A 23,098-nucleotide genomic window follows, 5' to 3' on the forward strand; every position below is an offset into this window, starting at 1 on the left:
ATTACGTTTAGTCAAAAGCTAGCGGGCAGTTTTGGTTTTCCAGACTTGGAAACTGACTGCTCTTGGAGAGGGGTCATTAGCCCTGCGCCATGATGGGGAAAACCAGTCCCCTCACACAGTACACTTGAGGACAGTCACCTAGAAGGCGGATGAGCAGGGCTGTTTTTCTTGCTGAGCACAGTATCCTCAGCCCCTAACAGTATCTAGCGCGTTTTACACCTTCGCTCGGAGTCTGCGAACCTTTTACGTGCATGACCGTCTCTCCAGGGCAGGAAGCCACAGCAATCATTTAGCTTGCACAAGGGTTCGTGCTACCGAGTAAGCCAACCAGGTCACTGCGCACGGGGCTCAGCATTGCTGAACAAACGCGTCGGAGCGACAGGCGCCGCGCACCCGGTACAGCTGAAGTGGGTAGGGGAAGGGGCGCGGCCTCGCTGCTTCTAGGCGGGCACCACCCAGAGCCCAAGGCCCCCAGGCCCCTTTGTATAGGCGGACCATAAAGAACTATGCAAGCAGTCATCCCCAAACCCAGGCCCCATCACCCGCCCGGAAGCGCGAGCGAGGGAACCGGAGGTGACGCCCTCTCTGCGCGCCCCCCACCCCCCCAGCACGTATTTCCTGCGCGCCGCTAGAGTCTCACAGGCAGTTCAGAAACCTCCTTGGACACGGCACGATGGGCAAAAAGGGCAAGAAAGAGAAGAAGGGCCGTGGGGCGGAGAAGACGGCCGCTAAGATGGAGAAGAAAGTGTCCAAGCGTTCGCGGAAGGAGGAGGTGAGCGGGCCCGGGGTCGCGGGCATTCTGGGACCCCCTGTGAGGGGCGCTGGCGGCGGCCGGGCTGAGCCGGAGCATCTCTGCAAGCCTCAGTCCTTGGCTTTAAGCGGGGCACGTGAGCCTCAGGGCAGCCCGGAGCAGTGAGCGTCGGTGGAGTGGGTGGGACTGTGGGAAGTTCCATAACGGTTGATGGTGACCAGGGGTCTTTCTCTGTGTCTGTCCCTGTCTCCCTCTGTCTCTCCCTTCCTCTCGCTCCCTCCTTCCTCACCTACCCTCTTTGTCTTTTCACATCTTTAGCAGGGTGTGCAGATGGGTCAGTGCTAAACTTAGAGGCGAGCGCTCTGTTCCTAGTTGACTGTTGCTCAGGGACTCCCTAACCCGGGATGGCTTATAATGGTTAATGAGTGTTTGCTGCCTCCGGGCTTTGTGCTCTCTGGGCTTTCTCACAGCCAGTTGAGTTAGGTAGCTTTGGCGTCTCCATCTGACAGTCAGGAAATCAGAAGCTAACAGGTTACGCAGGTCAGCTGTGAGGTGGCTGGGAGCTGAAATTTGACCAGACATCTCACATCCAGAGCTCTTGAATACATACCTTTGTCCCTTTTCTTCCTAAGGCATTCATGTGTCCATTTAGTCATCTGTCAAATAATGAGGTTGGGCTCTTTCTCTCTCCATCTCCCGTCATTTTTCAGCTGGGTGGCTGTGGGGGAGGGACTAAGCCGGCGGTTTTTAGGGACAACTTAGGAGTTCTGCCCAGCACAGAACTCATGTCTCAGATACCTGGTGACGTCTGCATGCAGCTGGCGGTCACACAGATTGATTCCTCCCCTTCTGCATGGTCCTGCTGAAGCCCCATTTCTTCACCCTGTCTGGGCGACCTGCATCTCCTGGGCTTTGCCTCCTCAGCAGCTCACTCCTCAAAGACTTTCAGGGAAGGTTTTTAAAGACAGGGTGAGGAAGGGAGCTGTCACAAAATCAGCTCGTGGACATTCTTCTGGTTGGTTGATAGTGAAGTAATTGGGAGTCAACATTATCAACCTTCTGATTCCAGTTGGTCTGGGGTCTCCATCCTTGTGGGCAGCATGCAGTTAACTTCTTCCACCTGGTAGGGGTTTCAGTATCTGCAGAACAGCTCAACGGACATGGCTCAGAGTATCATCTGTAGTTCTTGGAGAAGAACTAAAAGCCCTGACTTTAAGGCTAAGTTACTTTTATTTTGTCTTGCTTGATTGTTTTCTGCAATTTCCCACTCTTCTGATTAAATTTACTCTTTGGAACTCGAGAAGGCCTGGGAGGCTAAAGTTTTTCTGCAGACAAGAGGCAGGCGGAGGACATGGCAGGGGTGTGCGGTGGGGTGGGACAGGGTGGTTCTGTCCCAGGAAGACCCCAACAACCCCAAAGTCTTGGTTAGAAGACGACAGGGCCTGTGCTTCTAACGAAGGGGGCGACCAGGCCTGCTCCCAACCAGAGACACCATGGTCGCTCCTGCTCTCGAGTGACGGGGGGTTCAGTGCTTCCTGCTGACCTAGGCCGGTGTGCGTCAGTGCCACTCGCCCCATGACTGATATAGCAGCTCTCCCTCCAGGCCTGCTTGTCAAAACCACGCCTTCCTCCCACCTTGTTTCCATCTTCCCTTCTGCCTTAAGGAAGGTAATGACACTGGACTGGGACCCCTGAGCTCATCAAGGTTCCAGTAGTCCCTTGTTCACCTGTCCCTTCCTGTAAAGAGCCAGTGGTTCAGTAACTTGTCTTTAGTACCTAAAGAGGCATGTTTTGCACTCGGGACTTGGAGACAGCTATTACACAGAAGTAACAGGATGACAGGTGATTCTGTGGACTCTTGTGAGGGTGCAAATTGGTAGAGTCAGTTGGGTCTTAAATTACATACAAGAGTGGCAGATACAACATAGCAGTTGCACACATAAAGGTTTAGCTTGGAAAAATTACCCCCAGCTCCGCAAAGACATGTCCTCCAACAGCCATGGTAGTATTGCCTGTAAAGTTTTGGAGTTGAGTCAGACGTTCAGCAGCAGCAGGATGAGTGGAGAAGCCATGTGGTGCTGCCGCCATGACAGTGAACAGACTCGGGGCATCAGTCCACTCTTTCAGCAGGGTAAAGCGAAGAAGCAAGTCGCAAGGGAATATTCAGTGTGATGACATTTACATGGAATTGGAAAATCTGAGACAGTAATGCACAGAGCTTAGGGATACGTTAATGGGTAGTGAAAGTATAGAGAGAGATGCCTGAGAATCAGGAGCCCTCAGTTTCAGACAGCGGCTCCTTCTGGGAGGTGAAGGGGGTAGAGTGGGGAAGGGGGTTGCAGGTGGCTGTTCAAGCCCAGGGCAAGTGATCTTCTGCTGAAAGGAGCCAAGAGGGAGCCTGGGCAGCTAGAGAGTGAGGAGGTGGGGTGAGACATGAGGTGGGCGAGGGAGGAAGAATGGCCTGGAAGTGTTTGTAGGTGCAGGAAGGACACCTCACCGACTTTCAGGCCCTGCAGTGTGTGGAAGCTGGGGGAGAGCTGGTGTGAGGTGAAGTGGGGAGGAACGATGGAGGGCAGATGCCAGGTGTCAGCATGAGCCAGGTGCTGGGATGAGTGTTGATGGGCAGGTGGGAGACTTTCCCTTGACAGATGGGTCAGCATCCCTGTGGGCTGGGGGACACTACTGTAATTGCAGAGACTGGGGGTGGGAAGTCTGAGCTCCAGCACTGCCCAGCCGTGTACAGAAATAGGCACCTTAACCTCTAAATCTGTGGTTGTAACAGTGGAGATGTTCCTACACAGGTTGGTTGCAGCTGGTAGATGACGAGCCCCCCGCAGTGTGCAGGCACATGTCAGGTAGCAGACGGATATGTCTGGGTCACTTGGAACTTAACATTTTGTTATGTTGGTAGAAGGTGGAAACTAAATAAATGAACATAGAAATTTCAGACCCTGCTCTGTGGACAGCAAAGCAGGCTGGTGTGGTGGCCCAGGCCTCGGTTTCCAGCGGTGATTGAAGGTGTTGGCGTGAAATTCGGTGCGCTTGTGGTGTGAAATTGTCTGAGAAGAAGGCCTTTGGTGGGTGTGGGGAGTGAGGGTTTGGAATGAGATGACACACGTGTCGTGTGCCCGAAGCTCAGGTTTTAAGTGTTTGCGTCTGTGTCAGGTTTTGTATCTTTTAAATGGAAGGAACAAGTTCTAATTCTGGTCAGGTCAGGGGGTCTGAGGAGAGCTGACCCAGGCATTTGGCCACGTGTAATTGCTTATCTGTCTGCAGGAGGACCTGGAAGCCCTCATAGCCCACTTCCAGACTCTTGATGCCAGAAAGACTCAGGTCGTGGAGACACCCTGCTCGCCACCTTCCCCACGGTAAGCAAGCTACAGGGTAGCTTCTGACAGTTTTCTGGTAGAAATTGGGAAGCTGCTTGAAACAGGCACCATGTTTTCATAAGTAACTGGGCACTTGGGGCATTTTCATCATTAGAACCTACTAGATCAGCTCCTACAAGACAAGACGTTTTTTTTTCACTTCTACCTTTGACAAGTGGGAGGGAGGCAGCTCAGCTCTGTTGTCACACGAAAACATGGAGAAGAGGTCCCCGGGCACTGCTGCTCATCAGGGAGGTTATGTGGGTTTGAAACCCCATCTGGTGACAATCTGTGTTTGAGGGTTTTCTTTCTTTTTTTTTAAACAATGTTGTATTAGTTTCTGCCATGCAGCAAAGTGCCTCAGTTATACACGCATACATATTGTTGTTGTTTAGCTGCTAAGTCATGTCCAACCTTTTGCGACCCCATGGACTGTAGCCTGCTAGGCTCCTCTGTCCATGGGATTTCCCAGGCAAGAGTACTGGAGTGGGTTGCCATTTCCTTCTCCATGTGTCTGAGGTTTTTAAAGGCTCCTCAGAGGTTCAAAAGTTAAAAAGTCATGATGCTTTTCACTGTGCTCATTCATAGCGCTTTTATGTTCTCATGTGGAAAGCGTGACCATTAAACATAAAACTATAAGCCGTTTTAGATGGGCTCATAGTTTATGTGAGGGGCTCCAGTGTCTTTTGTAGGATTTCAGACCAGGTGGAAGGAGGAGGAGGGAGCAGGCTGTGGTTTTTCTCTGGCTCCTTATCCCTTCGTTCTTGCCTCCTCAGCTCTTGAATGCCAGCAGTTCTCTGGTTTGATGCAGGACCCAGGGCTCCGTCATTCTTATCCCTGCTCTGGGCAGAGCAGGGCCAGGACACAGACTGCCTTGAGCTAGGAGCCCAGGGAGGCCAAGTGACCCTGATGGGGAGATGCGTGCCCTTCGGAGAAGGGGAAGTGCCTAACTTCCCACTGTCTTGTTAAGCTGAGAAATTATTTGCTTCATTTCCTTCAGGCCTGAGTGGAGGCCTTGGTCCAGCAAATCAGGAAGGGAGGTGGTGGAGTGTCCCCTCTGCCTCAGTGGCGTGCAGGGCATGGCCTGAATCCCACGACCTCACACCCGGCATGTAGTTGTTACCTTTCAGGGTCAGGAGCAGTGTGCTCACCCCTGAGTGGACACTAGGGTTTTTTCCTCAGCTCCCAAAGGTCCCTCCTGTCCTTCAGTTCATAAATTCTCCTGGGAGTCTGGCTTTATTTTCATTTCATTTGTCATGTTATCTTTGGGTCAAGCCTAAGGGTCACATGTGGTAGGCGGACATGTTCATCTGAATTGTTGAAGCAGATAAATCCATGAGATCGTGAAGTCTTTATCTGTGCAGCACCCTTGAGGGAACTCACTTTGAATATGGGTTGATTTTTTTTTTTTGGATGACATTTGCCTTAAAGTATGTTGCCCTAAAAGCCAGTGTAATGTCCCAGTATAATTTGAAACCTTGGCAGTGCCTACATCACCAGGTCACTGGGCAGCCTCCTGAAGGAAAAGGACAGGTATTCGAGCTGAGATCTACTGGGACACAGACCTTTCAAGGGTCACCTCAGTACCCTCTCATTTCCTACCTCTCCATCGAATTACAGGAAAAATCCATGAAAATCACCAAGTTTAAGTGTGTATATCCCCACGTCTTTGCTCAGAGGTAGCTTAATGGTAGTATGAGGGCGAGGTGCTTGGTTGTATTGGAGACTGGGGTGCACTATTTTGACTTGAGGGTTTGACTACAGAGTTTCTCAGCCTATAGAATGTCTCTGTGTATAATAAATCCCCAGTTAAAAACAAAAACAGTTTTCCCTTTCCCTTCGAGAAGCATCGTTTGGCATTGATGTGGTAGAGGATACCTCAGGAACACTGCCCCAGGGGCTTCTGCACAGAGAATTTTTCCCTCCCAGTGGCCTTACCCTTCAGTGCTTCCTGCTGAGATGTCAGGGCACACTTAAAATTCCCGTAGAGCTGTTGCCTTGTTCTCATGTGTGAAAGTAAGCAGAAAGGTGTTTGTGTTTTCCAGATGGAAGCAGTCTGGGATGTATATTTAAATGCTTGAATAGTGGACCTCTGAGGACAGTTAGATTATGATGTAGAGGACAGAGCTGGGAAGCAGGACAGCTCTGGGAAGAGTGGCGCAGAAGTCGGAGCCCCCAGACCCCACCCCACCTGATGATTTTTAGCCAGATGCTGTGTGAGGCCCTGGGCCCTCCTGGGAGGCTAGCCTGGGTGTCAGTGTCCCGAGGGTGAGGCTGCCATTAAGGGCAGTGCCTCAGCTTCCGTCCTCAGCCCTGGTTCCTCTTTCCCAGAAGTTCAGGACAGGCTGGTCCCCAGCGGTGCAGCCTATGGAGGGAGGGAGACAGCCTCTCGGTCTGGGCGTCACATGGTTTGATTTTTGTGTTGAGCTGCTGCTTGTGTCTCTTGCAGGTTAAATGCCTCCCTCTCCACTCATCCTGAGAAAGATGAATTAATCCTTTTCGGAGGTGAATATTTCAATGGCCAAAAAGTAAAGTATATATTTTATTCTTTCCCTTCAAATTTTCATGAGTCTCATTTAGAGGAAAACTCCTTTTACACACTGATGTCAAATACCCATTGGTCGTTTAACTCCGCCCCTCATGTGTCCTGCCTCCACGCGGCAGGACTGGCCTGGGGTGTGGTCCTTGATAAGCCACCAGGATCCTTCCGGGCCCTCGAGTGTCACAGCTCTTCCCGCCTGCATGAGGTGGGCCAGCGCCCTGCTCTCCTTCCTCATGATAAGTTTCCAAAGGTGTTTGAATGGGCAAAGTGCTGGTACCTGGTAGAGCAATTGGTAACATCATAAAAACTAATTTTGATTTTTGCACAGACCAGATAGCCCTCTGTTTCAGAGCTACAGATGAAATAGTTCCAAAGTCCTGAGTTCAGCTTCCCTGCATGGCGATCCAGAGGCGGTCTTTGTGTCACCATCCTGGAGGTCTGGGAACTGGCCTTAGGAAGCACACTGCCCAGGGAGAGCTAGTGATTGAGCTCCACCTTCTGCTTGCCGTCGCTTGTGTGGAAGCATCATTTGTAACACTGAAGCTCCTCTTCCTGCAGACTTTTCTATATAACGAACTCTATGTCTACAATATCCGGAAGGACAGCTGGACCAAAGTGGAGATCCCCAACCCGCCTCCAAGGCGCTGTGCTCACCAGGTACGTGTCTGTGTGACGGTCGGCCTCCCCTCTTCTCATGCTGGGGTCCGGACGCAGGATTCCGTGACGAACTTTCGAGCTGGCAGCCTCCTCACTCTGCTGTCTCCGCCTGGAATGTGTTTTTTCTATTTTTTGGCTGTGCTGGGTCTTCGTTATTGCGTGGGCTTTTCTTTAGTTGAGAAGAGGCGAGGGCTGCTCTCTAGTTGCAGTGCATTCTCACTGCAGTGGCCTTTCCCATCGCAGAGCATAGTCCCTAGGGCACGTGGGCTTAGTAGTTGGTGGCGCATGGCCTCAGTTGCTCCGCGTCATGTGAAATCTTCCGGACCAGGAATAGAACCCATGTTCCTTGCATTAGCAGGTGGACTCCCACCCACTGGACTTTTTGAGACCACCAGAGAAGTCCTCTTGTTCATTCTCATAAACAAGTATTTGAAACAGTGTTGGGGTTCAAAAGGTAGTTTGAAAGAGTGAACCCTCTCCAGTGTCAGCCTCCCAGGGCGTGACTGAGACATCCCTCCACACTGTGGTTCTCCTTCTGATTCAGTGCTCAGAAGTGGCCTCCTGATTTGAAATTGGGCCCGCAGGGGGTACTGCCTGCCTGAACTACATGATGTCTCGTGCATAGGAGGGCTTGTAGCCTTTTGGACTGGTTCATATTTTGGAAGAGAGGCGTGCACTGCTTTTTGATTTAGAAACGAGATCTTATTAAGCCTGGGTTTTAATTAGTAAATGGCTCTTGATAAGTTCGAGTCCATTCACCTGAGCCTACTCCAGCTCTGAGAATGTGTTCACCCAGGCCTCCGGGCTAAGCACCAAGTCCTGTCCTGGTCCAGGGAGGAGTACTGTGCGTGACCCCACCCGATGCCTGGCCAGTCCCTGCGCCCCAGGCATGCAGACTGAGGGGCTTCTTTGGTGATTGTTTTCTTATCTGTTTCAATTAGTCCTTGAAGAACTAGTATCTTAAGAGTCTTTGAGATTTTAATTCAGTCATTTGGGCAGGTTATGATTCATATGCATATCTTGTGAGTACTTTTTGAGTCTGGGACTTAATATTATCCCTGTAGGTGAGGTTGGCTTGCTATTTACTCTGTGAATTTTTCAACAAATCAGAGCTATGGGAAACAGAAAATTGGGGGTGAAGTCTTTCACCTAGAGGTCTTTATAGTTCAAATTCCACTACATTATATTTTGAGCTGTAAAAATTTCCTCATTTTGGACTAGTTTAATGAATGTGATAACAGAAACCACGTTCTTTCTTCTCTTTAAATCAGTCAGGGGCAGAAGGAGTAGAAAGAGAAAGCTTATATGTGCATCATTTGTCATTTCTCTGAGATCCTGGATTTTTGGGGGGTGAAGTTTATTTTAGCATGTAATTTGAAAATTTAATGCCATTTTCTAAAATTAACATAGCTGGTGAGAGGAAAGAAAGGGTCACAAGGCCCACTGAAGGTGTGCCCAGCAACCTCTCGGGCCTCACTTGTCGGGTCCTGCCTGGTGCTCCTCTCCCGGGACCCTCCCTGGGTAGAATGTTCAGATGCTCCTGTTCGGATGGACTGATCAGGAAGGACTGTTGAGAATTGAAGGGTGGGGGAGGAGGAGTTCGGGCGCAGCTGAAGTTCACCTCTTCTTACTCACCTGATGGTTTGTTTTTCCCAAAGCAATAACTCACTTGAAACAAAATGCTTTCTTGCAAACAGTAGAACAGACGGTTCCCTATGGTTTAAGAGAGTCACTTCTGTTCTCCTCAGCCTTTGTGTGTGCATGAGCAGGAAGTAGTCAGTGTTTACGGAATGCCTACTCCTGGGTGATCGGAATCGTGCCCACAGTGCCCAGGGGAGCTGCAGAAGGCAATTCCTTGCAGCTCAGTCACAGCTCTGTCACATTCCACCTGAGCAGCAGGGGTGGCTTGTTCATTGGGAACTGAACATCTTATACACACGAGGTGCATGTCCAGGGCTGAGATGCAGCAACAAAAAGGACACATTTGCCATTTTTTTATTATGTCCCCCGGGTTCTATTTCCTTTGGTCCTGGTGGCCTGGCAAGTTGTTAGGACTCAACTTTCACAAAGCTGATGCATGTGGCTGACATCAGAATCTAGTCATAGAGTCTGTATGTTGTTTTGGACTCCATTGTGCCCTTTTTTTTTTTTTGGCCTTTGGAGGGAGAGTTGTGACCTTACGGTTTTCTGGACATGATTTTATTCCATTGAAGACAACAACATAGAAACCCAAATGCCTGGGAAGCGTACAGCCCTGTGTGACACGTAGGAAAGTAGACGCTGGTGGGGGAAGCCTCGCCTCAGCCTGGGAGCAGAGCCGTCCTGCTTTGGTCACTGGGCAGTGTTCGACCTTGGTTAGGTCCAGAGAACGTTGGCTGTCAGTCCATCCAAACCATTACTTCAAAACCACTGTGTGTATGTATATGTGTGCGTGAATGTACGTATGTAAAGGAGTTTATTTTTATTGATTTATTTCCAAATACATAAATTAATCACTCCAAAGATGGCCGGGGGCTCAGTGGTAAAAAAAAATCTGCCTGCAGTGCAGGAGACACAAGAGATGTGGTTTGATCCTCATCGGAAGATGCCATGGAGGAGGAGATGGCAATCCACTCCTGTATTCTTGCCTGGAGAATCCCATGGACAGAGGAGCCTGTCAGGCTACAGTCGATGCAAAGAGGGGTTGCAAAGAGTTGGACACAACTGAGCGCACATACACGTGTGTGTGCATCTACATATGTGTGTGTGTATATTTTCTTTGTACTGTTCTTTCCAGTTGATGCATTATTTGTAATGCTATCTCAGGCATTAAATAGCTTCTATAATAAGATATTTCAAAACCATATTGTATTGCATAGCATGAATAGACCACCCAAACTTCATTAAACTCAGAAAAATGTGTTAAGTTTGGGTCTAAGCTAATTTTCATGTCTTGTTTAAAGATTTGAAATAGTTCCTTACAATCACTGGGGTTTTAGAGTCACAGGAAACTGATTTGTCTTCTGATAGGTCAGTGCTGAGAGGATGCACAGAACTGAGTGGAAATGGGGTGGGGGGGGGCCACATCACCCTGCGTGTGTCATCAGGACCCTCCAGTTAGTCCAGGGCAGGGGCAGCAAGGTGATGGAGCCGCAGTTCTGCGGCCTTAAGCTTAGTTAAGTGACAGGCTGTGCTGCAGTGGAAGCCTGGGGTGCTCCGAGGGTGCCTAGGGGTGGGCATCCTGGGAACCACCATCTGACCGCCCAGCGTGTGCTTGTCCGTGGAGGTTTGCGGGGCAGGATGCATTCACCCAGAATGCTTGGGAGCGCCTGGCATCCAGCTGCCCCAACCCACTTCTCCTGCCCCAGCCACACTGTGCTTCCTGCCGTGGGCACTGCTTCTGAGCCCCCGGCCAGGAGCTACTCGGCCACTTGGTGTGAAGATGTGCCCTGTGGCCTGCTTTGCTGCCAGAGCCCTGGGGCTTGTGACACCGGGGCAGGCTGGCCCCCAGTCTGCCCCCTGCAGGCATTCATTGACTAGGCAGCACCCCCACATTTTTGGGGTACTGGCAGAAGAAGTGATTTTTGTGAAGTCTCTTCCCTCACGTGATTCACATAAAAGCAGCCAAGTTGAGACTGTCTCCGCAGCTGTGCCCTCCCTGGGTGGGGGGCACTCCAGGGAGGAGTTCTCCAGGGAGGGGCTCCATTGGCTACTGGCCTCCAATGACTTTGTGGCTCTGTCGGCCCAGGCAGTCCTGCATGGTCCCGTGTAACCTGTGAGTCCTGGGCCTTAGGCAGAACCAGAGGGGCAGGCCTTTGAGGCTGGGGGGTGGGTTTGGAACTGAGTGACTGGGGGCAGGTCTCCAGTTGGACCGAAAGCTGTCTGGCTGTGCCCTGACCCACCATCGTTCTCTCAACAGGCCGTGGTGGTGCCCCAGGGTGGTGGGCAGCTGTGGATCTTCGGTGGGGAGTTTGCCTCTCCTGATGGAGAGCAGTTTTACCACTACAAGGACCTCTGGGTGCTGCATTTGGCCACCAAGACCTGGGAGCAAGTCAGGTGAGGTGCTGGGTGACGAGTCCAACCCCTGGGCCCGCTCCTGTCCCCTGCCAGCATTTGGAGTTCACGACAAGTGGCTCCGGGAAAGCACATTCGTGCAGGCCTGATGGTGGTGGTGGTGGCACGTGGTGGGGTGTCCCTCAGTGACCTGCCAGGCTGTGTGTGACGCGTGCTGTCTCGTGGCCTTCAGACTTTCCAGGTCTGTGACAGGTGTTGGTTCCAAGGAAGCAGGGAGGCACTGGGGATATACAGTCACTGCCCTTTGCCACGGACTCCAGCCCCCGCTGAGTGCCCCCACTCAAGCTGCGTACTGCTGCTGTTAGCTCGGTAACGCTTGCAAAGCATTCGAAGCCTCTGTCCTGAGTCAGAAGTTGTTCCTGCTGAGCAGGTCATTATTTCATTGTTGATTGTAACTGAAGGTGAAGAATTCTTTAAGGAACATTGTGGAGCCTGCTCCATGCTAATACAGAGGTGCAGAGACAACTCGGCCTCTCTGTTCCAGCCTGGGTAAAGTGGTGTGGCAGGGGAAGTGTTGGGTGCTTTATTTCTTATCTTTTTTTGTCTGATGGACTTTTATTCCAAGCCTGCCTTCTGGGCCGTGGTCTCTGGTTCTCAGTGAGGAGATGAGCAGAGGAGCGGAGCTGTGCTGAGCCCTAGGAAGAGCTCGGTGGCAGGGCGCAGCTGTGCGACTGACCAGAGCCCTGGTCCCTGCGGGGTGTAAGTCAGGGGATGGAGGCTGTGTCCCCGGCCTGGCCTCTTCCTCTGTTTGCCTCCACTCCCCTTGTTATGACGCTGGGCTGTAGCCCCTGCGCCGCCCAGCCCAGCATGGTCCATAAGATGGCACACAGGGGGCCTCGTGTGGCCCCTTCTCCTGCTGTTACAGGGTCTGCGGACACCACGGGTCGGGGGCAGGTGTCTCAGGGAGGGGTCCTCAGTGAGCCACACCCCAGAAGCCACAGGAGAGGGACTCCTGAGCATGGCAAGTAGGAAGCCTTCTCTAGCGGGGATGACGCCACCAGGATAGTGGGGAGTCATGGCAGCTGTACAGTGGAGAGTGAGCTCGTGTCCAGAATAGCCTTTCTGTTGAGCGGTCAGCAGCAAGCTCCTGGATGTGAGACAGCAGCCTTGAGGGCTCCCAGAGCAGGTTGGGGCTGTCCAGTGGGGAGGGCGGGGCGAGCAAGGTCATGCTGGCCAGAGCGTTGGCAGCTTCCTGTTGCATGCCTGCCATCGACCCCATTCACCTTTAGGAACAGATCCTAAAGAAATACTGCCTTTCATTTCATACAGAAAAGCATGTATGGAAATATGTTATATGCACGAAAAACTAAGATGCAGAGAAACACATGCCTGAGTGTGTGTGCACACACAAGGGCCTGCAGAGTGGGCCAGAGAGAGGTGCAGGCCCGTGTGTGCACACATAACACGCACACGCACACACGATGCATTTGTATACACACGGTTCAGAAGGGTCTGGATGTTTCCAGGTGTTCTTTTGACTCCTAGATCTTCTATTTGTACCTGTTCTAGTATCGCTCCATTTTAATTGCTATATGGTTTTATAGCCAGAAGGTTTTTCTTATTTACTTAAAATATTTCTTTGTCATGCACTCATTGTTTTCATAAGAGCTTTAGGATCAATTTTTCAGGTTCTGTCCTTAACCATTCTAATGGGATTTCGATTGGATTGCAGTTTTTAGATTGCACCTAGGGAGAATTAACACCTTTCTAATCCTCAGTGTCTCCCTCCCATGCCGCACCCCAGGAACGTTTCACATACCTGCTCTTAGGAGTCTTAGTTAGGTTTATTTTTTATCATTCAGTAACCTTTAAACTGGCCCAGAAGTAGACTTTCCGGTCAGAGGGCCTGTGTTCCCAGAGCCTTCTCCTGTGGCCCTGTGGGCACAGCTCTGAGCAGCGCCCAGGGGCCTTGTCTGGGGTGTTTCTACTTGTTCTCAGGCTCCATCCTCGCTTCACAGTGCAGCAGGCACTACCGTGGGGTGGCTGCCTCGTCTGCACTAAGAAGGGGTGTCTTATAGGACTCAGGAGGCTCGACAGCACGAGTTGGTGGTGGAGTGGCTGGGGGACTTGTCAGCCTGTGAGGAGGGCTCAGAGCCGAGAGGACACCTGTGTTGGTGATTCTTGGACTGCGATGCCCGGGGAGCTCTGAAGATGCATGTTCTTGCCCTCCTCCCTCCAGATGTCGTCTGATCCAGACCCACTTTAAAATGGGGCTCAGGAATCTGCATTTGACAGCAACCCCTCTGCACTCCTCAGTGACCCTGATCCAGACAGCCCTGGATCTCAGCTGAAGGCCTCGCCTACCAGTGGGTCTCATGCTTATCTTAGGCACTGTTCACTAATGTGAAAAACGTCTGCTACCCTGTAAGAAAACTCACATAAAATACCTCTTAGATCCTTCACGTTGAAAAAGAGTGTGGATATGGCTTCTGTAACTTACTGCTTACTGCAAAATGAAAGCATCTCCCCACTTGTTTGGCAGGGACGTGAGGGCCTAATTGACGAAGCCCAGCAGTTTGAGGGAAAGAGTGAGAAAAGGTTACCCAACGGTGAAGGCCACAGAGGCGGGCTTATATCAGCACTGGGGTCTGTGGAACCTTTCTCAGCTTGTGAATTAGGGTTTATGAAGCCGTGCCTTAGTACTGGCGTGGGGGCTGATCCACGGTGCTCTTAATGTACGAAACCTGGACATTTCTGCCAGTTTTTCTTGAGCAGTGACACCAGGAAGTTGATAGCTAAGTGGATATTGTGCCCAAGCTCCTCCTCTGTCATCTCCACGGGGCCAGCAGCCACTGCCAGACCCAGCACCATCTCCATCTGGAACTTGATCCTGGACTTCACTTCATCCACTTTGGCCTCCGTGTTCTCATTGTGTCCACAAGGAAGGGAACCTGCCAGCCTTCTTCAGGCCTGGGCCCCACATTTGTGGGGTCTACTTAATCAGACTCTGAAGCCAAAACCACATCGTTCTTCTTGGCCGGCTTCTTATTCCTGTTGAATTCCTTCAATGTCTTGATTTCCGTGTGGGGGATAACCACAGCCTTGGCCTTACCACAGTGCTGCTGGTCCCCCAGAGCATGTATGGAGAATAGGGACGGGGAGTGGGCTTAAGCCTGATGGTCCTGAGAAGCATTTGAGGGTCATAGTTCTTTTCATTGTTGTTTTGGCCAGGCCATGCAGTGTGGGATCTTGGTTCCTGACCAATGTCCGAGCCCATGTCCCTGCATTGGGAGTGTGTAGTCTTAATCACTGGACCACCAGGGAAGTCCCTTCTTGGCTTTTAAGCGGGCTTTTCTCCTGGGAAGCAGGGTGATTCCCAGATGTCCGCTTTGTCCTTGATGTTTGCCCTACTCATGTTTCTGTAGTACGTTTACGAGTAGCCCCTTTGGAGACTTTGCTGTCTTCCTTTATGCATGCTCTCCATTCTAGTAACGTTTAATAGACATCATGACAGTTTGAAAACAAGAGGAAAAGTCCTGGTGTTACTAACGTCAAGGAGACCAGAGCTTAAATGTCAGCACGGCCTCCTGATTTATGTTGGACAAGCGTGACCAGCTTTACCAGATGTTTTGAGAGTCCCTTCAGTCTCTGCCTTTGGTGGTAGGTGCCTGCACAACTGACCTGATTTTAAGATTCTGTCTACTAATCCTGTTTTAACTTTCATAACATACACAGCCTCTCTCCCTATCCTCAGCTGCATTTCCTCCAGAAAGTAGGGGAGGAGAGTGGGCTGTGTTCCGTGGACGTGCAAAGGCAGGAGTCAGCATTTATCCACCTGTCCCGTCTCATGTCTTTCCTGAGGAAAAAAATGGCAACCTGATCCAGTATTCTTGCCTGAAACATTCCATGGACAGACTGCCTGACAGGCTATAGCCCATGGGGTTGCAAAGAGTAGGACACTGCTGAGCTACTGAGCACCTGTCTCTCACAGCACAGACTTCTCTGTGGTAGTTTATTATTATATGAACACCCCACAAATGGCGGTTTCATTGCTGATCATTAATAGTTAAAAGAAGGACACAGCTCTGATAGGCTACCTGGATTCTAGAGACTGCTGCTAATTATTCTGTGCAACATAATTAAATACCTACTAACCCCCAAATCTGTTTTTTGAGTGGTGCTTAGAAAAGTGGGGCCAGATTCTGAAGGTACCTGTTTGGTTATGGGGGAGATGCTGTTGCCTGTGGTTTGAGTCCGGCTTCCGGCCACGTCAGAACCAGTCTTGCAGGAAGGTCCCTTCTTTTCTGAGGATGGGCCGACAGATCAAGTTAGCCGTCATCTCAGCCTGTGTGGCCTTGAAACTCTGGGGTTACGAGAGAAATTTTTCCTCTACTCAGTAAATGTCTCAGGAACAGCGTGGTACTATGGCATATCTTTTGTAAGGTGTAAACTTTAAAATAACTCGGGGACGTATTTGCATACTGAGTGCCTAACTCTCTGTTTGTATCTGAAGCCCATGGAGTTACTTGATGTGTGTGCATTTTCTGTAAATGTCACTGCAGCGGCGGGTTGGAAAGGGCCTGGGTGATGCTGAGTGGCAGCATGCCCTGCCAGAGCGCTGCACCACACGTAACTCGGATGTGCTGAGAGCTCTCCCTCCCACGGCAGGACACATGTATTTTTGTGCTGCTTATAGATCTGGCTGAGTAGGACATGTGAATTTTTTAAGACTCCATATTTAGGAGTGACGGCAGTTGAAAAGTGCCTGTTGAAGATTCAAATATAAACAGGTTTTTTTGGGTGAGTTTATTTTTCTGATGGGGTATATAGAGCCTTTTTATAGAAAAAAAATTCCCATTTTGGTTACAAAACACAGCGATACTTGGCTACTGCCAGGAAAGTTAATTGAGTCCTCCGTGCCTGGCCCACGGAAGGACGACACTCCCTTCAGATTCTTGGGCAGGTGGCCCTGACCTGGCCACCCTGGGGGTCATCTAGAGGTGGCTTGGCTTGCTGGCATTGTTTCCGTAGGTCACTGGGCCTCTGCAGTCACGGTTACTAGAGTAACACTGGGAGCATTCGGGCTCTCCTGCGTACCTTTTCTTGAAGTAGAATTGGAAGCGAACCTACTAGCTTTTGAATGAAAACCTGTTCCCCAGGTTGTGTATTTGTAAAGTGTTATACCAGAAAGTTTCTCAGAAGGGGAGTCTGCTGCACACCCAGCAAGGTGGTGTTTTTCTCATTCACCTTCTCTGTTGTGTAGGTAGCTGTATGGTGTGGCTCATCACCGCGGCACCCAGCATGGGGGCATGGGGAGGTGGTGCGGCCGCTTCTGCCTGCGGCCTGCTCCAAAGACAGTGCTGCTTCCTCTTTGCAGAGAGCACAGGCGTGGACCTGTGGTGTCACGGCCTGGCACAGCCCCTCCTTCTGAACCTTGTCCTTCTGGTGTTTTTTATCACGAGTTTACATGAGAAAACATGCTTACTCAATTTGTGGGTGATAAAAAGCTAGGAGGGAAAGCAAATAAGTTGGTTGGCAAATTCAGCTTTCAAAATCATCTTTGTGGACCAAATCAAGCAAGATGAAATTGAAGTGGGGTTGAGTTTTCCTTGTAGGTTGCATTTGAAAGAACTGCCCTTGCTAGAAGGGAAGAAGGATTTAGTAAGTTGAAATCCTATTTGTCTGCATCTGGTGACACTACCCCAAGGCTGATGCTTAAAGATTGGATTAGCAGGATATAGTCTTCAGGGACAGGGACAGGTAGTTTTTTGGTTGACTTTCCATGGCTGAGTACATTGGTCAGTTTGAATGACACGTTAAAAGGGAAGTTAGTAAACTGGGCGTTAGGAGAGAGAGACTGGGATGCTGAGGCATTTGAGGAAAGGTGAGAGAAAGGGATTTGTTCTAGATTGGAATAAGGGAGGACCCTGGGGGTCCTCGTGGCCTTGTGTGATGAGTCATTCATCTGAGATTTGCCGGTGGGGAGATGCTAGGTTGGGCAGCTCAAGCTTCTCGTTCATTTTGAGAGTTTCTGTTGTATCTTTTAGGGCCCATGGTTTGGGGGAAAGCTTTGCAGAAAAAAAGTGGAAATAAATGGAGAATAATGCCTTCTATAGAGAAGAGCTGGGTTGGGGGGCTCAGGTTGTAACCATCCTTTGTAGCCTGGACTTGGTTGGCTTATGTAGGTAGGAGAATCAGATGGAGACAGCACCAGCGCAGAACAGGGTGAGCAGAGGTGGCCTGGCAGACGGGTCTGGCCTGACCACGTCAGCTCTTTTTAAACCGGCTCATTTGTTTCCTTACTCTTGAGTTTTAAGGGCTGTTTGTGTATTTTGGATAACAGTCCTTTATCAGGTGTGTTTTTTGCAAGTATTTTCTTCCAGACTGTGACTTCTAATTCTTTTGATACATCTTTTGCAGAGCAGAAGTTTTACATTTTAGTACAGTCCAGTTTGCATGCATGCTCAGTCACTGTTGTGTCTGACTCTTTGTGACTCCATGGACTGCAGTGCACCAGGCTCCTCTGTCCATGGGGTTCTCCAGGCAGCAATACGGAGTGGGTTGCCTTTTCTTCCTCCAGGAGATCTTCACTACCCAGGGATTGAAACCAAGTCTTCTGCATCTCCTGCATTGGCAGGCGAATTCTTTACCACTGAGCAATCTGGGAAGCCAGCTTGTCTGTCATTTATTTTACATGTAGGCCTGTGACCCATTTTGAGTATTTTTTGCAAAAGGTCTGCAAAAGGACACGGAAGGTTTGTGTTCAGGTTCATTCTTTTGCATGTGGATATCAAGTTGACCCAGCACCATTTGTTGAAGACACTGTCTGCTCCATTGTATTGCCTTTGCTCTTTTGTCAAAGATCAGTTGACTGTACTTTTAAAAAGTTGATTAATTAGTTTTTGGCTGTGCTGAGTCCTTTGCTGCACAAAGGCTTTCTCCTTGCGTTGAGCAGGGACCATTTTTCATTGCAGTGCGCAGGCTCGCAGGCTTCTCATTGCAGTGCTTGTCTTGTTGCAGAGCATGGCCTCTAGGGCAAGTGGGCTTTAGTAGTTGCTGCGCATGGGCTCAGTAGGTGTGGCGCATGGGTTTAGTTGTTGCCTCATGGCATGCACGGCCTTCCCTCAAACTGCGGCAGGCTGACTCAGCCACTGAAGCACAAGGGAAGTCCTGGTTGACAGTACTTAGGAAATCTGTTTCTGGGCTGTCTTTTCTGTTCCACTCACTTACTTGTTTATTCTTTCACTAGTACCCCACTGCTCTGATTACTGTAGCTTTGTAGTATAATCTGATGTCAGGAAGTCTGGTTCTTCCAGCTCCATTTCTCTTTCTCGGGATTGTTTTGGCTATTTGAGGTCTTTTGTGTTTTCATACAAATATGAAAATCTTAGTTCTATGAAAAGTGCCCTTGGTAATTCAATAGGGATTGCACTGAATCTGTAGATTGCCTTGGGTAGTATCCTTTTTTTTGACAACGTTGATTCTTCCAATCAAAGAACATGGTATATCTTTCCATCTGTTTGTATTGGTTTAAATTCCTGCCCCCCACCCCATCTTCAGTTTCTTTCATCACTGTCTTATATTCTGAGTACAGGTCTCTTGTCTCCTTAGGTAGATTTATTCCTAGGTATTTTATTTATTTATTTTTTGATGTGGTGTTAAATGGGATTGCTTTGTTAATTTCTCTGTGATCTTTCATTGTAGTATATGGAAATGCAACAGGTTTCTGTGTGTTAATTTTGTATCCTACAGCCTTAACGAATTTATTGATGAGCTCTAGTAGTCTTCTTTTCTTTTTTTTTTTTTTTTTGGTAGTTTTCTGTTAGCATGTTTAGGATTTTCTGTATGTAGTAGCTTGTCATCTGCAAATACTGACAGATAATTACTTCTTTTCCAATTTGGATTCCTTTTAATTTCTTCTCTGATTGCCATGGCTAGGACTTCCAAAACTGTGTTGAATAAAAGTGGCAAGAGTGGACATCTTTGTTCTGTACCTGATTTTAGAGGAAATGCTTTTAGCTTTTCACCATTGAGAATGATGTTAGCGGTGAGCTTGTCATATATGGCCTTTTTTATGTTGAGTTGGGTTCACTGTGTGCCCACTTTCTGGAGATGTTTTGTCAAAAGCTTTTTCTGCATCTATTGAGATGATTATATGGTTTTTATTCATTAGTTTGTTAATGTGGTATATCACACTGGTTGATTTGCAAATGTTGAAAAATCCTTGCATTCTTGGGATAAATCCCACTTGATCATGGTGTGTGATCCTTTTAATATGTTGTATTTAGTTTGCTAGTATTTTGTTGAGAATTTTTGTGTCTGTGTTCATCAGTGATGTTGGCCTGTAATTTTCCTAATGGTATCTTTGTCTGATGTTGGTATTAGAGTGATGGTGGCCCCATAGAATGAGTTTGGAGTGTTTCTTCCTCTGCAGTTTTTTGGAATAGTTTCAGAAGGGTAGGTGTTAACTCTTCTCTAAATGTTTGGTAAAATTGATTTGTGAAGCCATCTGGTCCTAGACTATTGTTTGTTGGATGTTTTTAAGTCGCAGTTTCAGTTTCAGTGCTTGCGATTGGTCTGTTCATATTTTCTGCTTCTTCCTGGTTCAGCCTTGAAAAGTTAGAACCTTTCTAAGAATCTGTCCATTTCTTCTAGGTGGTCTTATTTTATTGGCATATAGTTGCTTGAAGTAGTTTCTTGTGATTCTTTGTATTTCATGATGTCAGTTGTAACTACTCCTTTTTCATTTCTCACTTTATTGATTTGACCCCTCTCTCTTTTTTTCTTGGTGAGTCTGGCTAAAGGCTTATCAGTTTTGTTTTATCTTTTCAGAGAATCAGCTTTTAGTTTCATCAGTCTTTTCTGTTGTTTTCCTTTTTATTACGTTTATTCTGCTCTGTTCTTTATGCTTTTTCTGTCTGCTAACTTCAGTTTTGTTTCTACTTCTCCAGTTGCTTTCAGTGTAAGGTTAGGTTTTTTTGTTCGAGACTTTTCTTGTTTCCTGAGATAAGATTGTATTGCTCTAAACTTCCCTCTTAGAACTGCTTTTGCCACATCCCATAAGTTTTGGATTGCCATGTTTTTGTTGTCATTTGTTTCTAGCTTTTTTTTTTTTTAAATTTACCCTTTGATTTCTTCAGTGATACATTGGTTGTTTAATAACGTTTAGTCTCCACATGTTTGTGTTTAAAGTTCTTCTTAGGATTGATTTTTGTCTGATAGCATTGTGGTCTGAGAAGCTTGATATGATTTCAGGTTTTCTTAAAATTACCACAGCTTGCTTTGTGACCCAGCTTGTGATCTGTCCTGGAGAATTTTCTGTGTGCACTTGAGAGGAATGTGTATTCTGCTGCTTTCAGGTGGGATGTTGTATAAATATCACATAATCCCATCTACTCTAATGTCTCATTTAATGCATTGGAGGATTTTTGCAGAAGCTAACGCATGTGGCTGGCAATTTGTTACATAAGTGAGTTTTTAAACAACTGTTTATTTGGCTGGTTTGGGTCTTAGATGTGGCGTGTGGACTCTCCAGCTGTGGTGCATGGTGTCAGTAGTTGCAGCACACGGGCTCTAGAGTGCATGGGCTTTGGTAGTTGCAGTCCCTGGGCTTAGTTGCTCTGCGGCATGTGGGATCTTCCCAGACCAGGGATCAAACCTGTGTCCCTTGCATTGGCGGGCGGATTCCTGTCCACTGTGCCACCAAGGAGTCTCCCTTGTGAGGCTTTGATAAAGTAGTCTGTGTCTATACATACACAGGATTGTTTCAAGTTGCTGGTGTAGTAATTTCAAATGCACTTCCAATATCCTACATTTATATTCTCCTCACGATTGCTGAGTTTGGTGTCATATTTGTGTGTGGGTCATTTCCTACCTTCACTGTGTGTTTGCCTTTATTGTTGAGCTTTTCTGTTCATAATTTTCTTGTTTCAAGTTAATGGCCTTTTCTGCTTAGAGAAGTTCTTTTAACATTTGTCATAAAGCTGGTTTGGTGGTGCTAAATTACCTTAGCTTTTGGACGGCATCACTGACTCGATGGATATGAGTGCGTAAGCTCTGGGAGTTGGTGATGGACAGGGAGGCCTGGTGTGCTGCAGTCCATGGGGTCGCAAAGAGTTGGACACGACTGAGTGACTGAACTTGCTTGTCTGTAAAACTCTTTAAAAAATGTTTGTTTATTGGGCTGCACTGGGTCTTTGTTGCAACATGCGGTCTCTTTCTTCAGTTTGGATGCTTGCTGCCCCTTTCCTAGTGTGTGATGGCCACCATCCCCTTGATACGGGGTGTGCAGGTGTTGTGGCCCATGCACACTCCTGACATGGCGGGGCAGTGGCCAGTGCCTGCTTGTGGGTCCCCAGTGGTGGCGGCCCGTGGGACAGCAGGGACAGTGATTGGTGCCTGCTTCCGAGTCTCTTAGAGGTGGCGGCCTGCGAGCTCCTGCGATGGCAGGGACAGTGACTGGCGCCTGGCGCACCCCGTGCGCACTCCCCACGTGGAGGAGGGCGGTACTTGTCACGTACTCGCGGGTCTCTGGACGGTAGTGGTGGACTGTGTCCTCGTACAGTGGGAACAGTGCCTGGTGCCTGCTCATGGATCCTGTGGTGGCGAGGGCAGCGCTTGGGCCTGCTCGTGGGTGTCTTAGCTGTTGTGACGCCCACGCGTGTCTTTGGAGCTCATGTAGGTGTGTCCTGTTCCCTGAGAGTATGTGTGCGAGGAAGGAAGCTCTGTGGTGGTCCTGCCCCTCCTTTGTGTGCCCCCAGCAATGGCACCTTGCCTTTGGCGGGCCCAGGCTTCTTCCCAGTGCACCTCAGTGGCCGTAGTCCAGCCTCTTCAGGCCGTCTCTGTGCAGCTAAGCGTGATCCTGCCCCTGAGTCTGACCTCCGATGCCCAGGCATCAAGCATGAGGCCCCTGCACACACCTGTGGACAAGCGTCTGAGGCTGGGCAGTGCAGGGTGGCGGTCCCCACTGCCGTGCAGGCCACTCCGTTGTGCCTTCTGCCTGTTGGCTCCTGTGCTCTTCTCTGGGGCTCCAAAGCCCCTCCTGTGCCCAGCCCGGTCTCCCCGCCGGTGAGGGGCCTGCCACGGCGCAGAGCCTCTGCCCCTCCTCAGCCCCTCCGTGGTTGTGGGTCCCCTTTCACATCCGTTCAGTTTGTTTGCTTTTTTTCTTTTCTCCTGCCTGGTTATGTGGAGGTTTTCTTGCGCTTTTGGAAGTCTGAGGTCTTCTGCCTGGCATTTAGTAGATGCTCTGTTTGAGTCGTTCCATGTGTAGACGTGCTTTGATGTGTTTGTGGGAGCTCACGAGCTCCAGGTCCTCCTCCTCCACCTGCCAAGCACCTGTTTTTTGTGTTTTTTTCAATTTAGGTCACCAGGTGGTCCTTCAGGCCGGAGTGGACATCGGATGGTGGCCTGGAAGAGACAGTTGATCCTTTTTGGTGGCTTCCACGAGAGTACAAGGTCAGTACCAACAGGAGGGTCCTCTTTCCTGGTGCAGTAAGGAGGCGGCCTCTCTATGGTAAGAGCCGCTTGGAACACACATGGAGGACGCTGCCCATACCTTAAAACCAGGGCTGACAGCATGGGCACATTGCTGAGGTTGGTTTACTGCTCTGCTGTCCTGTTGTGGAATTCTTCATAATTGTTAAAATGACTGTTTATGAAGTATTTCAAGAGTACAGAAAAAATTTAAAGTTTCTCAAAGAGATAATCTGTGTGGTCACCATCTGTATCAAACAAATTAGTTCAGCCTTGAGAACCCAAATATAGTTTTTATTTATCCTACATGCAGAA

At 49.1% G+C, this 23,098-nt stretch overlaps 1 protein-coding gene and 1 pseudogene across 2 annotated transcripts in view; one reads left to right on the forward strand and one right to left on the reverse strand.

Moving 5' to 3' along the window:
• The first annotated feature begins 626 nt into the window (after positions 1-626).
• Positions 627-23,098, forward strand: part of KLHDC4 (kelch domain containing 4) — a 31,709-nt gene continuing 9,237 nt past the window's right edge. The window contains exons 1-6 of one of the 2 annotated variants that reach the window (XM_043436315.1): positions 627-772; positions 4,028-4,119; positions 6,569-6,647; positions 7,220-7,318; positions 11,217-11,353; positions 22,673-22,765. In XM_043436315.1, the coding sequence (XP_043292250.1) occupies positions 674-772; positions 4,028-4,119; positions 6,569-6,647; positions 7,220-7,318; positions 11,217-11,353; positions 22,673-22,765 (599 nt within the window). In that variant the 5' untranslated portion in view covers positions 627-673. Of the gene's footprint in view, positions 773-4,027; positions 4,120-6,568; positions 6,648-7,219; positions 7,319-11,216; positions 11,354-22,672; positions 22,766-23,098 lie in introns of those variants that run through there. The other variant, XM_043436316.1, reaches the window with a different exon arrangement.
• LOC122420408 lies at positions 14,008-14,588 on the reverse strand (annotated as a pseudogene).

This window comes from Cervus canadensis, chromosome 18 (genome assembly GCF_019320065.1).
Source record: "Cervus canadensis isolate Bull #8, Minnesota chromosome 18, ASM1932006v1, whole genome shotgun sequence".
Lineage (NCBI taxonomy): Eukaryota > Metazoa > Chordata > Mammalia > Artiodactyla > Cervidae > Cervus > Cervus canadensis.